Source organism: Mustela putorius, unplaced genomic scaffold (genome assembly GCF_011764305.1).
Source record: "Mustela putorius furo isolate JIRA1106 unplaced genomic scaffold, ASM1176430v1.1 tig00000129_pilon_pilon_pilon, whole genome shotgun sequence".
NCBI lineage: Eukaryota > Metazoa > Chordata > Mammalia > Carnivora > Mustelidae > Mustela > Mustela putorius.
This window is the reverse complement of record NW_025421290.1, coordinates 37,781,395-37,798,805: the sequence shown is the minus strand read 5'-3', so window position 1 is coordinate 37,798,805 and position 17,411 is coordinate 37,781,395. Positions and strand designations below refer to the sequence as shown.

Sequence of the window (17,411 nt, the reverse complement as noted above, 5' to 3'; positions counted from 1 at the left end):
CTTACAAATGTACTCCTACAATATGTAGTCTTTTGTGTCTGGCTTTTTTAACTTAACAGAATGTTTTCAAGGTTCATCTGTGTTGTAGCATATATTAGTACCTTGTTACTCTCATGGAGGGCCATGTTTTGTTCATCCATTCTTCAGTTGATCGATCAGTTGGTGGTTGTTTCCACCTTTTGGCTATTGTGAATAGTGCTGCTCTGAAGATGCACGTATGTGTTTTTGTTTGAGCACCTGTTTTCAATTCTTTTGGGTCTATGCCTAGGAATGGAATTGCTAGGTCTTATGGTAATTCATGTTTAACTTATTAAAGGGCTGCCAAAGGATATTCTGTAGTGATTACACAATCCTACATTCCCACCAGTGTTGTAGGAGAGTTCCATTTTCTCCACATCCTCACTGACATTTCTTATTTTTTGTTTTTTAGATTATAGCTTGACTAGTGGGTGTGAAATGGTATCTTACTGTGGTTTTGATGTTCCATTTCCCTGATGACTAATGACACTGAGCATCTTTTCATGTACTTCTTGGTCATTTGCATATCTTATTTAGAGAAATACTGTTCAAAGCCTTTGCCTTTTTTTTTTTTTTAAATTGGCGCCATACCCAGCATGGATCCCAATGTGGGTTTGAACTCATGATCCTGAGATCAAAACCTGAGTGAACAGAGATCAAGAGTCGGATGCTAACCAGCTGAGCCACCCAGGTGCCCCCCGCCTTTGCCTCTTTTTGAATTGGGTTGCTTCACTTCTGTTGTTGAGTTAGAAGAGTTCTTTATATATTCTAGATACTAGACCCTTATCAGATATTTCGATTTCCAAATTCTTTTTCCTATTCTCTGGTTTGCCTTTTTATCTCCCCCCCCCCCCCCCGCCCCAGTTTGGTGGGGATGCACCATTCCTGAAGTACTGCAATACCAGGTTGTTGCGTGGAGTGGACAGAGCAAGCTCCTATTCCATCTTTCTGCTCCAAAAATCCATTTAATATATTGTCCTTGGATAGAGGATGTATCAGATATTAAACTGATAAGAACAGATACTACATATGATCTTAGCCAAAAGGCCAAGAAGCGATATGTCTTTTTATATCTTGATAGTGTTCTCACATGAGCAAAAATTTTTCATTTTGATGACGTGCAGTTTATCTGTTTTTTCTTTTGTTGCTTATGCTTTTGGTGTCACATCTAAGGGAACCATCGCCTAATCCAAGCTCATAATCCCTATGCTTTCTGCTAAGAGTTTTATAGTTTAAGTGCTTACGTTTAGAGCTAAATGGTCTTTGATCCATTTTGAGTTAATTTTCCTATATAGTATGAAACAAGTGTCCACCTTCATCTTTTGCATGTGACTATCCAGTTGTCCCACTGTGATTAGTTGCAGAGACTGTTCTTTCCCTATTGAATAGTCTCGGCACTGTCATTGGAAATCAGCTGACTATGGATGTATGGGTTTGTTTCTAGACTCTTAATATTTCACTTAAATCTTAACTTTATACCAGTGCCACATTGTTTTGATTACTCTGTCTTTGTACTAAATTTTAAAAAAATTGGGCTATGTGAGTGCTTTAACTTTATTCTCCTTTTTCAAGATTTTTTAGGCTATTCAGGATCCCTTGCAATTCCGTATTAATTTTAAGATCAGCTTTTCCATTTGTGCAAAAAGGCTGTTGGGATTGTGAGGGGGAGCATATTGCCATCTTCGTATGAAGTCTTCTAGTCTGTAAACATGGGATGGATATCTTGTCATTTATTTAGGTCATCTTTAATTTCTTTAGCAATGTTTTGTAGTTTTCATTGTACAAGTTTTAGAGTTCCTTGGCTAACTTTATTCCTAAATATTTTATTCTCTTTGATGCTATCATAAATGGAATTGTTTTTTCAGTTCCATTTTTGGATTATTCATTGCCAGTGTGCATAAGTACAACCGATTTTTATAAGTTGATCTTGGATTCTGAAACCTTGCTGAACTCATTTATTAGCTCTAATTGTGTGTGTGTGTTTGTATTCTTTAGCGTTGTCTGTATGTAAGATCATGTCATCTGCACATAGAGATTTTACTTCTTCCTTTCCAACCTGGATGCCTTTTGTTTCTTTTTCTTGCCTAATGGCTCTTCCTAGAATTTCAAGTACAATGTCAAATAGACGTTGTAAAAGTGGGTATCTTTCTTTTTCTTGTTTCTGATCTGAGGGGGAAAGCTTTCAGTCTTTCACCGTTCAATATATTAGCTGTGGATTTTCATGAATGCCCTTTATCATGTTCAAGAATTTTCCTTCTATTCCTTTATTTGGTGTTTTTTTTTTCTTTTAAATCATGCAGGGGTATTGGATTTTGTTAAATGCTTTCTCTGCATTAATTGAGATTTTTTTCCTTCATTCTCTTAATGTGGCGTATTACATTGATTGACTTTTGTATGTTGAACCATATGTACATTCCTGAGATAAATCCCACTTGGTCATGGTATAATCCTTTAAATATGCTGCTTGGTTTGGTTTGCTGTTATTTTGTTGAGGATATTTGCATCTGTACTCATAAGGGATTTTGATTTGTAGTTTTCTTGTGATAGCTATCTGGATTTGGTATCAGAGTAATGCTGGCCATATAATGTGTTCCCTCCTCTTTTTTGGAAGAACTTGAGAATGATTGGTGTTGATTCTTTAACTGTTTGATAGAATTTACCAGTGATTCCATATAGTCTGGGCTTTTCTTTATTGGGAGGTTTTTGATTACTGATTCAAGCTCTACTTGCTATATGTCTATTCATATTTTATATTTTGTATTGATGCAGTTTTGGTAGTTTGTGTGTTTTTAGTTTTTGTGTTTATCTAATTTGTTGGCATACAATTATTCTTAGTATCTTATTATTTTTTATAGTATTCTTTTTTTTTAAAGATTTTATTTCTTTATTTGACAGAAATCACAAGTAGGCAGAGAGGCAGGCAGAGAGAGAGGAGGAAGCAGGCTCCCTGCTGAGCAGAGAGCCCGATGCGGGGCTTGATCCTAGGACCCTGAGATCATGAAGGCAGAGGCTTTAACCCACTGAGCCACCCAGGCACCCCTTCATAGTATTCTTTTTATTTCTGTATTTCTTTTTATTTATAGTATTCTTTTTATTTCTGTATTTCTTTTTATTTATAGTATTCTTTTTATTTCTGAAAGATCAGTTGTAATGTCCCCATTCACTTCTGGTTTTAGTAATTTGAATCTTTCCCCTTTTTTTCTTAGTCTAAAGGTTTGTCAGTTTTTGATCTATTTAAAGAGACAATGTTTACTTTTGCTTATTTTCTCTATTGTTCTTCTATTCTCAATTTCATTTATCTCTACTCTTCTTTGATATTAGGCAGGGCTCTGAATTCTGGGGTTAGCCTGTAGCTGTCTTCAGAGGTTACAGAACTCTGAACTCTGTCAGGACTGGATCAGAACTGTTGTGTGATACAGTGGAAAGAGTCTTAACATGGGTTCTCAGTCACTGGTTCAGATCCCGCTTTGGCATTTACTAGCTATGAGTCTGGGGCAAATCACTTAAACTCTCTCATTCTGTTTTAGTATTAGTTAGGTGGAGGCATTGTTTATGCCTTGTAGGCATTGTTTATGAAGAATTAATGAGATCATTCAATATTTGGCACATAGTAGGCACTCACAGTTTGTGCTGTTTACTTGTTGAATAGGATCTGTTCTTCTTTGATATGACTTTAAGGTCTTTTCTTACCCCACAATAAGCCAGGAGTTCAGAGGACAGTGAACACCTGCTTCTGGGATTTGAGTCCTCCCTCCCTAAAGGGTCCTGTTCTAATCCCTTTAGCAAGTTGCTAGGTTACCACTTAAAGGGATATGGTTCACTTATATTTTCTGAATTTGGAGGAACTGAAGATTTTGCTAATATTTGCAAAGAAACTCCCTCTCAATATGATTGGAGTCAAACATCAAAGGTAGGTAAAACAACAGAAGTAAATAATCTCCCCCAAACATACATGTTTTAGTCTGCTTGTCACATAAATGAATCTCTGTTTTACGTGACAATAAGCAGACCCTTCTTTTTTAGAATAGGTAGCATTTATTAGAAATCAGTATTCATCAGTGTTGTCATCTCGTTTTTCAAGCAATTCCTTTGTTTTTAGAACTTAAATGTCTTTTTCTTTCCCTTGACACAATCTTGTGATTAAAGAAAAAGCCACTGTACTTTTTTTTCAAACTTTGTTTTCAAATTTTCTCTATCTTTCCCATTCTTTACGGTTTTGTGGTTTTCTAAACCTCCTTTATGAAAAGAACAATTTTTAAAAAAGATTTATTTACTTTAGAGAGAGAAGAAGAGAGAGTGAAAACAAAGAGGGAGGGGCAGAGGGAAAGAGAGAGAGAGAATCTCGAGCAGACTCCCCACTGAGCACAGAGCCTGACGTGGGGCTGTGTCCTAGGACCCAGAGATCATGACCTGAGCTGGATTCAGACATTCACCAACTGAGCCACTCAAGAACCCCTGAAAAGAACAACTTAGAATGAGTATTTCTAGTTACTGCCTCAGATTTCTGAATTGTTAAATACTCTGGGTCTTTTTATTTTTTTTTCCCCTCCTCTCTTAAATAGCTGACATAGATCTGCTCAGATCATAATCCTGTGTTTAAATCCCCTTGAGAAGTGTTTCTGGGGCATTAGGTGCCTTCTGCTGATCTTAGAGTGTTAGACGCCAGCCTTGTTTTTTCTGTTATCTGTTAAATGTTCCATTGAATTTACTTTTAATATTTTTGGTACAGTATGATTTTGTATACTTTATTTGGGAAATATTCCAGAAATAGATTTTTTTCCTTACTTATCTCCATGTTTTTTTCAAAATTGCGTATACTTTGAACATGTAAATGGGATTGCATTTTAGAGGCAAGAGAGATATTTTCAGTTTAAGGTAATCTGTTCCTAGAAAGAAACATCTTTTTATAATTTGCCTCTGCATGTGTCAGTTTCATAAGTTTGCATTTGTGTAGGCTAGCACTGTCCAATAGAAATATGATATAAGCTAGGTATATACAAGTTTTCCAGTGGCCTTATTAAAAAATGTAAAGAGAAATAGGGGTGCCTGGGTGGCTCAGTTGGATAAGCGTCTGCCTTCAGCTCAGGTCATGATCCTGGGATCAAGTTCTGCCTTGGGCTCCTTGCTCAGCAGGAAGCCTGCTTCTCCCTCTGCCTGCCGCTCCCCTTGCTTGTGCTCTGACAAATATATAAAATCTTTAAAAAGAAAAAAAGTGCAATAAGTGAAATTAGTATTAATAATATATTTTATTTAATCCAAAGTGTCACTTCTGCATTTACTCAGTATAGAAAATTTTATTAAGATGTTTGACATTTAGGGGCTCCTGGTTGGTTCAGTCAGTTAAGTATGTGCCTTTGGCTCAGGTCATGATTCCGGAATCCTGAATTGAGCCCCACATAGAGCTCCCTGCTCAGTGGGGAGCCTGCTTCTCTTCTCCCTCTGCCCTTCTCCCTTCACGCTCTCATTCTTGCTGTCTCTCTCACATAAATAAATAAAATCTTAAAAAAAAAAGATACTTGACTTCTAGTGTATATTTTACACTGTAAGTATACAATCTCAGTGTGGTACAAAATTTCCATCAGAAGTTTTTATCAGTATTTAGACTTTATAAACATTATAGATGAAAAAGTAAATTCTTATGTTCAGGTTGTTCCAAACAAGTTTTCCAATAACGGAATTATGTGTCAGTTTTCACATTTAAATTTAAATTAATAAAGTTAAATAAAATTTGAAATTCAGTTCCTTGGTCACACTAGTTACATTTCTTCTTCTACTTTTTTTTTTTTTGAAGAGAAGGAGAGAGAAAGAGAGGAGGAGAGGCAGCGAGGGAGGGACAGAGGGAGAATCTTAGGGAGGCTCCGCACCCAGCACTGAGCCTCATGTGAGGCTGATCTGACAACCTTGAGATTGTGATATGAGCGAAAATCAAGAGTCAGACTCTGAACTGACCGAGCCACCCAGGTGCCCCACCCTACTTACCTTCCAGGTGCTCAGTAATTAGATGTGGCCCTCTACTACCATCTTCAACGGTGCAGGTCTAGACCTCATTTTCTGACACAGGCAAAGCTACACTGTGTTGTCATTGGAAGGGTTATTCTTTTATTCTAAAAGTTAAAAAAAAGAAAAGAAAAATCTGTTTTATCTTCATTCTAGTTTCCCAGGCTATTTTTGTCCAGACCTCTTAGGGCATTCATCACTCTCTAGGTGCTTCTGTGCTGACAGATGATTGGTTCCTTGTTTTAGTTCACGCTGCTGCCGCTGGTCCTGGAATTTGCCAGGAGTCCTGATGCTTTAGGTCGCATTCTGATGCACACGGGAGTGGCTGGAGAGTAGGAAATGCTGTAATCTCCTGGAATCGATGCAGTGTGTGTCCGGAGGCTCAGATAGCAGATGTTTGGCAGTTCGCTAGCAAGAACAGTTCTGTGCCCTGCTTCTTGTTTTTATATGGAAGGAAATACGGATAAGGTGGTTATTTCTTGGGCAGTGGGACCGCTCAGTTTATAGTCGCAAAGCCTCCATTTAACTCTTGCTGTGGGAGCAGAGCCCAGGGTTGCCAGGTCTTTCAAGTGAAGCCCAGAAATCGAGATTTTTTATATGAATTCTTTCAATTTTCAAAAGATTAGCGACTAATTCGGCTTTAAGTTTAAAACACCACAAAGAATGAAAAACCATGTCTGCAGGCTAGATTTGGCCCTTGGGTCACTAGTTTATAACTGGTTATCAGCACTGTTGGGCACAGAACATGAACGTGCATTAAAATCCCCAGCAATCACACTTGCCTTATGTCATTCCACCCTGGTTTTCTTGCACTCCCCTTTTAAACATGCACAGGGTATCAGAGTTAGGTTATAGCTAGTTGGTATGGATTAGAAGTAGTTGATCACTGCTTGCTTGGGTCATTGAGTGCAGTGATAATTGCATTTTTCTTCTATGTTAGGAAAAGCAGGAGAAAAAGTATTAATAGCATTTTTATTTTTAAAATTGCTATGTCAAATGCATAATTTATGCATGACACTATATATTATGGCTATTTTACCACATATTTACTTCTTTTAAAAATGATTTTTACTGTTAAGAAAATTTTTTATTATGAGCGCTGGGTGTTACATGCAACTAACTGATGAATCATTGAACACTATACCTGAGACTAATGATGTACGATATGTTGGCTAATTTAAATTAAAAAAAAAGAAAAAAGTTTTTACTACGTAGCAACAAATGTCCTAAAAGTTTTACACTTGGTCATTGATGCAGTGCTTACTCCTACCCCATGAGGTAAGTACCTTTATTATCAACCCCATTTGAGAAGGAGGGAAATTGACCGTAGAGAAATAACTTATTCACGATTACAGGCAGGAAGTAGTAGAGCCTGGATTTGAGCCCTTGGCAGTTCCACTCCAGAGACCTATTCTTTCTCTTATCAAATCTCCCTTTCCTCCCCAGTCCCCGGATAATCATTGTCTGATTTTCTGCTTGCCTTAGTGACTCCCTTCCCCATGGCCTGGCACTGTGAGGTGAGCATTGCTGAGCAGGCATGGAATCAGGTACACTTCTGATCTCCAGCACGGATGATGCTTTTGGCTTTTGCATGTGCAGAAATGGAGATGTCAGTGGTCGAGGTTATCATAACGAAGAGTCCTGATTTCCTTTCACTTTCTAAACACTCACTCTAAAAAGATTAAAAACCCTTAGACAAGCTGTAAGGATAGCACATTCATTGAATGTGTGTATACTCTTGCCATGCGCTCACCACCTGGTAATGTTCTGTCATATTTCTTGTCTCTCTCTGAACCATTTGAGAATTAGTTCAGATACTTCATACCTTAACGCCTTATTCAGCAGTTGTGTCCCTAAGCTCAGGCGCACCCTCCGCATAACCACAGTACCACAGGGACACTCAGGAAATCCGCCATTGGTAAAATACTCTGGCATACAGTGCTTATGTGCATTATCCCTTTTGTTCCCCTTTTGATCTTTATAGCTGTTATTATTTTTCCAGAATCCAGGACTAAATCAAAGATTATATTTAGTTTTCATATTTCTCTTCTAATCTCCCAGACTTGGGGTGGGTGTGTGTGTCTTTCATGGCATTGACATGTTTAGAGATTTCCCAACTAGCTGCTTTGCAGATGTCCTTAAGTTTGAGCTTGTCTGATTGTTTCTGTGTGTTTAGACTCAGGTTTAAAAATTTTGTAAGACTATCACTTAGTGTAGTTGTGTCCTCCTCAGTGTATCACATTAGGAAGGATGTGATGTCATTGTACTGCATTACTGGTGATGGCAGATTTCATCATTTGGTTGAGATATTGTTCACCAGGTTGACTTATTGGAAGGGTGCCTTTCTTCTTTGTTACAAGCATTCTCTGGAGTGATGTTTTGAGATGCATGGATATCCTCTTTCCCAATAGTCTCTCACCCATGGGTATTGCTTTTAGTCTGAACTACTTCCTCTTACGGTTTTTATAAAATGCTGATTTTCTGTTTCTTTCCTTCTGTATTTATTAGCTGGATTTTCTGTAAAGAAGAGCTTTCCCTTCCATGGGAGGCAGAATAATGGTCCTTCCAAAGATCTCTACCTTCTAGTCCCCAGAACCTGACATGGCAATGGAAAATTGAGGTTGTAGGTGGAATTAAGGTTGCTAATCAGCTGACCTTAATTACAAGGAAGGGCCCTTTAAGTAAGAGGAGGCAGGGCACATCGGTGGGTGGCTCATCATTTAAGCGTCTGCCTTCGGCTCAGGTCATGATCTCAGGATTCTGGGATCAAGTCCCGCTTCGGGCTCCCTGCTCAGTGGGGAGTCTGCTGCTCCCTCTGCTTGCCGCTAGTGTTCAAGTGCTCTCTCTCTCTGTCAAATAAATAAAATCTTAAAAAAAAAAAAGTAGGAGGAGGCTAGATGCTATATGAGAAGGACTAGACCTGCCATTGCTGGCTTTGAAAATAGAGGAGGGAAACTATAAGCCGTGGATCGGGGGCAGCCTCTAAAAGCTGAAAAAGGAGTAGAAATGGACCCATCCAGAGCCTATAGAAAAGAATGTAGTCCCAGTCTTGCCTTGTTGACAGCTGTATCAGACTCCTGATCTACAGAAATATCAGAAATATTGGTTAAGCTGCCAAGTGTGTGGTAGTTTATTTTAGCAGTGATAGAAAACCAGGATACCTTCTTACCTTCTTATCAGTGTGGACTCATTGGGAAGGGAATTGTAGTTTATCTCTGTCATATTCATATCTGTGTTGAAATTGTCTTAAATTTGGCCACTGGGATCCTTGTGACATAGCCATTTTTGAGCACTTTCCTCTTTCTTGACAGAACAAGATATCCCAGGCCTGTCTTGTGCTTTCCCTCCCCACCTTGGAGTCACAAGACAAACTCTTAAGCAGGGCACCGTTTCTTACCTTCTACTCTGCGCCGAAACCAACACCTAGGACTCTAAACTTTCTTATGACAGTATTGCAAAGGCAACGTAATAGTGATTAATCACTGGGGAAACCCTGTAACTGGGCTTTAAAGTTTGCCACAAGAATGAGAAGTATGGAGTGTCTGGCCTTTTCATTCTGTTTTCTTCCTGTGTCTGCTTTGCATGGTGTTCCTGCCAGGGCTGGGCAAGTAGCAGCAGGGATTTATGGAGATTTTCACATAAATTCATGAAAAGATGTGTGTCTCCTTCTGGAGGCTGAATTTTGTTCTAAGGCCTGTTCATAAGTTTCTGTATTATTCTCATTCGGAAAGTGTTCAGTTATGTAGTCCTTTAAAAAAGTTGTTCTGCACATGGGGTACCTGGCCAGTGGAGCCTGTGACTCTCAGGGTCATGAGTTTGAGCCCCACACTGGGCATAGAGATTACCCTTGTTAAATAATAATAATAATAATAATAATTGTTCTGTAGAATTCTTGGCTAACTTTCTCAATTTGTAGGGATGCATAGAAAGATTACCTTTAAGGGGCCAGAATAAATGTTAGTCTTTGGGGATATGTAGAAATCTCACGTGATTACAGACTTTTGTCTTAGGGAGCAATGACTATGCTTGTAGAGCCTGGCAGGAAACTGTGGTGGGGACTGTGCTGAACTAGAGTGCCAGAGCCTGTGCTGAAGAGAGCACTGGTGTTTCCCTGTTGACTCTTGCCCTGGCAAAGAGAGCTACCCAGGGATGCTGGAGTTTTCAAGAGGGGTCCAGAAATCTAGATTTTTACACAAATCCCAGTACTTTCAAAAGGTTGGTAATTCAGTTTTATTGAGAAATAACACACAGGGAGAAATTAACAAACTCTATCTGTAGATTGGATCCCCAGTTTACAATCTCTGGCCTAAGATACACTGGTAAGCAGCATCACTACACACAGAGGGCTGTCCAGAGCAGGGGTTCTTAGCCTTTTTCTGCAGTGGACCAAATGTGTAAGGGGTGGGGAAGCCGGTGGGTCTTTTGTCAGAATAATGTGTTTTAAGTGTATAAAGAAATCTACAGGATTATAAACAGAATCAATTGTATTGACATGGAGTTACCAAAATATTTCTGAGAAGCTAAATTTGTGACATATATGCATTTTTATTTGTGCATTAAATAACATGATCTCGTGGAAGGTCTGTTCATTAACTGTAACTTCTAAATACTGTGAGAAGTGATATTGTGAGATAACCGTAACAACTGTAAAATAATATTAAAACACCTAGTATAGGTAGGAGGCAGGGTCACAGGAGTTTGCTACCACTGCTCTGTCTTGTGCCTACATTCATAACTGCAGATCATGTTAAATGTAAACTAGCAGTGGAAATGAAGATGTTACAACCCCCAGTGAACCTCACGTTAAGAATCCTTAGTCCAAAATGATCTGCAGCCCGCTCATAGTAGCGTGAGGGGAGCAGTATATATTCTTGAGTATAATTAAGAATTAAGTCACACAGTTCAGTTTTGTCTCTTCAATTAACTTTCTGGTTACTGAATTTGACTCTGTTTTTTTTTTAGAACGTTATCATTTGTCTTACAAAATTGTGCGAACAGATAGTCGCCTGGTACGCAGCATTCTGACAGCCCATGGATTTCATGAAGTAAGTTCATTTTTACTATCTCACCTGATCTGCTGCAAAGCTGAAAATCCTAACCCCCTGACTACCAGTTAAGAGGACAGCTCTAGAAGGTTCATGGGACCTATGCTTAGTGATAATGCAAAGCTTGCACTGGATTTCCAAGTGGCTCTGTCAGTTTCTCTTGAAATACATGGAAAACATTTTCACAAGATTTCTCTCTCTCTCTCTCTCTCCCTCTCTCTCTCCTCTTTCTCTCTTTTAACAAGCAAACAAAAGCCCAAACATTTTTCTTGCTATGATTTTTTTGGGTTGGGGTGGAGACAGACTTGCCCCTAAGGAATCATCTGATACCTAATTAAGGTGCTTTGATTGCAAGCAACAGAAACAGAGGCTGCCTAACTTAAACCAAAAAGGATTTGTGGGTAAGGTATATACAGCATAGGGAGCAGAATCAGAGGAAGGGTTGAGAAGGCAGGCCTTTGGAAGGAGAGAGCCTAGGACAAATCCTGGGGATCTGGAAATAGGAATCAGGACTGTCTCCTCAAGGCACTGCTACAGATGTGACTCAGCTCCTCTCACTGTCCTTGTGCCCTTCGTCCCCGAAGAATCACATTCTGGAGATAATACCGCTGGTCCAGCTTGGGTCATGGATCTACACCTTGTAAGTGGGGAGGGTAGTGTGACTGGCAGTCTTTTGAAACTAAGTAGTATGTTATTCCCCCCCCCCCCAAATTGGGAAAATTGGGATATTGATATCAAAGGGACAGACAAAAATGTTGGATAGTCTTACCCTGTAGACATTTCGATAAATTGATAAAAGTCTAGTTGTTAGCCCCTTACCTTGGGCTGAGGTTTGAAATAGAGTAATTGAGGAAGTTCTGTTACTTGTTCATATCCTGTCCTGTTGTTTTATCTCCAGGGCCTAACATGGTACATATCCCATCATAGGCATCAAGTACGTAATTAACAAATGAATTCTTAGGAATTAATGAATGGATGTATAGTCTAAGTTGGTTTGCCACCACAGGGTTTTAGTTCTGATCAGTACTTTATATCCATCATCTGCAGGGATATAAGGACACCCTGAGAAAGGAGTTGTGGGGTTGAGCCCTCTTCTCATACTTTGATATGCAAGAATGTTAAGAGACATAACAGACTGCTTTAGAAGGATTCATTTTTTCTACTTTCTGCATTTGAGATTTGCCCAACTATCCCATTCTTTAAACTTGATCGTCCCCATGTTCTTTATACTCAGATTTTATTTTATTAGGCTCACATACTAACTGGGCCCCCACTGTGCTCTGCACGTGAGAAATTTCTATGGCCTTTCTTGCTGTCTCTCTCTCTGGAGAGAGGCTATCTCTGATGTTTTCTTTATCTTTTTATCTGCCCTCAGGTTCACCCAAGCAGCACTGACTATAACCTAATGTGGACGGGATCTCACCTGAAGCCCTTCTTACTTCGCACACTCTCTGAAGCACAAAAGGTTAATCACTTTCCCAGGTAATGCTCTTGTAGCTACTTTGCTCCATTTAAAGGTGCCTGACATTGGGCATGTAGCCAGTAGAGATAATTAATGTCCTTAAAAAAAGAAGTCTGTGATACAGGGCAGCAGTCTGCTGATCAAACTAAGGTGTTCACATCCATAAGCATGTATTGGACTATGTAGACATGGATGGTTCTGAAGGAAACTGTTTCTGGATTGTAAATTCCATAGGTTCTCTTTCCTAAAATTGCACAGCTTGAGAGCCCTTCATATGGATGGTTTCTCCCTTCTCACCTCCTTTTTCCAGTGTTACTGTTTTCCCCTTTATTAACAGTGGCCCCCTTAGAATCTTCATATGGTGCAAACATTGTCCTTGGGTGCAGACAGTTTTCAGGATTCTAAACAAAAGTAAAAAAAAAACCATGATGTCAAATTCAGTTCTGACAAGGACAAATGACCAAGCAACAGAAACCATCACGATGGTGATTTCCATTTCCTTACTTTTAATGGAACTAAAGGAGGACATAGTTTGTTAGCTGGTAGACCATTAATTTGAATTTTTAATGATAGACCATCTTGTGACTTTCTGACACAGAACTAGGGAAGAGTTCAGAGAATTGAATGTCATTGCTGTAGAAAACTCCTTCCAATCACATTGTTAATGGCAGCCTAGGGAGGCAATGCTGCCTAGTGGCTAGAAGCATGAGCTCTGTAATCAGTTACCTGGGCCTAGATCCCAGCTCTGCTGAGTGACCACCAAACATGACCTCTCTGAACATCAGTTTCCTCATTGGTAAAAAGATGTTGCTAAGACAGACTTTGTATAACTGATGTTAGGATTTAACCTATTGGGATCTAAGATGTTTAAAACATTGCATGCCTGTCACATCGTAAACGTTGGAGAAGTCTTAGCTACTGTTTTTGTGACCAGAGTTTCTTAGTGTTTCCATCCACGAAAAAGAAAATAGGAATAAAACGGATGCTAAAGGGGCACCTGGGTGGCTCAGAGGGTGAAAGCCTCTGCCTTCAGCTCAGGTCATGATTCCAGGGTCCTGGGATTGAGCCCCACACTCTGCTCAGCAGGGAGCCTGCTTCCCTTCCTTTCTCTCTGCCTGGCTTTCTGCCTACTTGTGATCTCTGTCCTTCAAATAAATAAATAAAATCTTAAAACAAAACAAAACAAAAACGGTTGCTGAAACCTTGCCTTATTCTGGCAGTCATACTCAACCATGGAGAGATAGATAGATGACCTTATAGAGAAGAAAGAAACAAATCTCATTTAATGAAGAGAAGGAAATCCAGTACAAATTTTTTAATTTGGTCAGTAGTTGTGTTTTGTATTATTTCCAGGGCTTATGTTCTACAAAATATCCTTATGTACTTATGCTAACAGGCTTCATTTTCAGTTACTTTCAGAGGCTTTTCTCATTTTTATCTCATAAAATTTCTTTCTTGATTTTTCAATTCTGTTGTCTTATATCTCATCACCGTGTCTAAGTACCTGGCCAGTGTCAAATAGTTTCTTCATCATCTGGGATAAATGTGTGTTTTGAGTCTTCATAACAAGTTCCAGTTTTATTTGATGTCTCAGCTTCATTCGCAGAGAGTAATTTAAACTTTATTTTCGTCCTCACTGTTTGAAAGATGTGAATTTGTCTGAAAGATATTCTAAATGTGTGACTGGATGATTGAAGTCAATCAGATGCATCTGTTTTAAATAGGCATTGAAAGAGTCCTTGAAATAGCCCACATTAGAGTCTGCATTCCAAATTCATGTGAGCAGTGTATTATTTATTTTAATAGTTTCTGAAATACTCCCGTTGGTATATAAGAATTCTGTCTTAGTTTAGGCTCAGTCAGTATTCATGAATTCAATCCTATCTTCTCTTGAGTACTTCTTGAATGTATTATTCTTGCATGTTCGAGTACATTAATAATCCGTCATCTAGGGGTGCCTGGGTAGCTCAGTGGATTAAAGCCTCTGCCTTCAGCTTGGGTCATGCAATGAAGCCCCGCATCGGGCTCTCTGCTCAGCGGGGAGCCTGCATCCCTTCCTCTCTCTCTGCCTACTTGTGATCTCTCTCTCTCTGTCAAATAAATAAACAAAATCTTTAATAATAAAAAAATATATAATCCATTATCTAAATGCAATGTCCCTTGTGGCTTCTGCTGCTCTGTTTCTCATGTTTTCAATCCAAAGGCTTGAACTCACATGCAAGAGGAATTCGAGCACTAAAATGTTTCTTATTGTCAACTCTTTCTTAATACAGTTTTTTAACTTTTCATTTTAAGTAATTTTAGACTTCTAGAGAAGTTGCAAAAATATAGTTACTCAGTATGCTTTACCTTGTTCTTCTAACATTAACATCAGTTACAACTGGTATAATTATCAAAATGGAGACTTGAACATTGGTATAATATGCATTTTAATCAAAATTTATAATATTTATGGTGTTTTGATGAATCATGTACTACAGTAGTTGCAGTGAGAGTCAATTTAGTGTAAGTGGTTTTTAGCCAAATGATTACAGGGGATTTGAAAATAATGCATATTAATTCACATGCATATTTTATTGTAGAGAAGGTGTGCTATGATATAAAAGATCTGCAAGCATTAAATATGTTCTGTGAGGCTAAGCCATTCTCTGGGGGAAATGGCATAGAAGAATTAAAAGCAAGGGTGATTGGGGGATAATTCCTGTGTGGGAGGATGAAGGAAGCTTCTGGGGGTGCTCACACAGGTGACCAAAATTCATCATGCTTTGCGTATGTGATTTGTAGACTTTCTGCATATATATTACCTCCAGTAAGAAGTGTATTTTAAAAAAGTGAAAAATGTACTGACAGAAAAGAGCCTTCTCTTTGATAATATTTTTAAACTGTATGGTGGCTGTTGAATCCTGATGTTATTTAGGTTCCCTTGAATATACTGAAAAGGGTAGTGTTATGATTTTATTTTAAAATAATATTTACCATTCATTGGCTCATTTGGGACAATTTAAGTTTTGGTGTTTTTTTTTTAAGATTTTATTTATGTGAAAGAGAAAGTGAGCAAGAGAGTGCACAAGCTGGGGAAGGGGCAGAGGGAGAGGGAGGAGCAGACCTCACTGAGTAGGGAGCTCAGTGTGGGACTTGCTCCCAGGACCCTGGAGTCATGACCTGAGTTGAAGGCAGATGCTTAACTGACTGAGCTTCCCAGATACCCCTATTTAAGTTTTTGATGAAGAATCTTAGATGTCAACTAAAGGATACATAGTTTCCCAAAATTTGTATAGGGGGCATTAAGTAGAAGGATTTGGAGACCACTAGGATTGGGCATCTATAGGAGGATGTATTCCTTTTCCTTGTCCTTTCCTCATTATTTCTTAACTGATGATAAACATCACTGAGGATCCTTTCTAAAAACAGAGAATCACACACACACAAAAATATACAATCATGGATCCCATTGCAGATTCAGGGACTCACCATATCCTGGGAAAGTGCATATTTAAAAAGTACCTTCTACTGGGTGATGAATATCAAGGAGGGCACGTGTTGTGATGACCACTGGGTGTTGTTATACACAGTGAATGAATCATTGAACTCTACCTCAGAAACTAATGATGTACTATATGTTGGCTAACTGAACAGAATAAAAATAAATAAATAAATCAGTGCCTTCTAGGTGCTTAATCTTCCCAGGTAAATATATACCTAGAAAGCTATATATTTAAAAAGCACTAGGGTGATCTATATCTGGGAAGATTTAGGAATTACATTCTAGACTAAATCAGCATTATAGTGTGGACCATCTGTACCAAAGTCACCTGGGACACTTGTATAAAATGCAGAATCCTTAGCTTTATCCCAGAATTGCGAGAGCTGGGGCCCAGGAATGGTAATTTTAGTAATTCACTTTGTAGGTGATTCTTATCTGAAATTTAAGGCCTCTTCTCTGTATTTATGAAGAGGACAGTGGGTTTGTGATACCTAGACTTATCAAAGCTACCTTTGAATTTAAGAAATCATAGTGAAAAATTAGAACGGAGGAAGAGACACAGTAAGTTTTTAGTGGTTACAGCAAAGATTCTTAGATGGTTTTTAATTAGTGGAAGAAACTATGACTGGAAGCCAGTAGTGGAGCTCATGAGTCCAGCTGAGGCCAACTGAAGTAGCTGCTGTAGAACTCCAGAATGTACTCCCTGATAGGTGGCATTTGCTGCCTGAAGCTTATGGGTCATTTCCTTGCTTTTCTTTAACATTTTATCTTTTACATATCCATCTTCTAAGGATGTAAATTTAGTTATCAGTGGGATTCTTTTTTCCTTTTTTTTTTAAGATTTTATTTATGTGAGAGAGAGACAGTGAGAAAGTACATGAGAAAGGAGAAGGAAGGTCAGAGGGAGAAGCAGACTTCCCGAGGAGCTGGGAGCCCGACCCGGGACCCGATCCCAGGACTCCAGGATCATGACCTGAGCTGAAGGCAGCTGCCCAGCCAGCTGAGTCACCCAGGCACCCGTCATTGGGATTCTTAAAGTAATGATCTGAGACTTTACTCCAGTAGGCCCACTGTAGTTTAAAATTAAGGTCTATCTTGGACGCTATCTAGGAGAAACATATCAGACCCTTGATTCTTGTTTTACTAATGATGATGCAAGTTCCGTGTAGTTATAGCAAAGGTTGAACAATTACTGCTGTTAAATATGGGTAAGGTAGCCATATCTTTTATTTTCCTGAATGGTACTATTTTCAAGTATGCCAACCTTTGCCCAGGCCATGTTTCTCAGAAGGTCACATCCTCTAGATATCTTTGTAAAAAAATTTCCAGAATGCTTTGGGTTTAGAACTTGTTAGTTGGGGTACTAGTATTTTTTCATTATTTGGGTAATCTAGATTTTTTTTTC

General features: G+C 38.8%; 1 protein-coding gene and 1 non-coding gene across 22 annotated transcripts in view; one reads left to right on the top strand and one right to left on the bottom strand.

The window, feature by feature from the left end:
* Positions 1-17,411, top strand: part of TTLL5 (tubulin tyrosine ligase like 5) — a 284,568-nt gene that overhangs the window by 7,786 nt on the left and 259,371 nt on the right. For all 21 annotated transcript variants that reach the window (XR_006604351.1, XR_006604357.1, XR_006604352.1 and 18 more), the window contains exons 4-5: positions 10,978-11,060; positions 12,436-12,542. Coding sequence is in view for 16 of the 21 variants with exons in the window: in XM_013058395.2 (XP_012913849.2) it covers positions 10,978-11,060; positions 12,436-12,542 (190 nt within the window). In the remaining 5 variants the exon portion in view is untranslated. The remainder of the gene's footprint in view (positions 1-10,977; positions 11,061-12,435; positions 12,543-17,411) is intronic.
* On the bottom strand, positions 888-1,077 carry LOC123390598. The gene has a single exon (XR_006605145.1). It is a non-coding gene; the product is annotated as a U2 spliceosomal RNA (small nuclear RNA).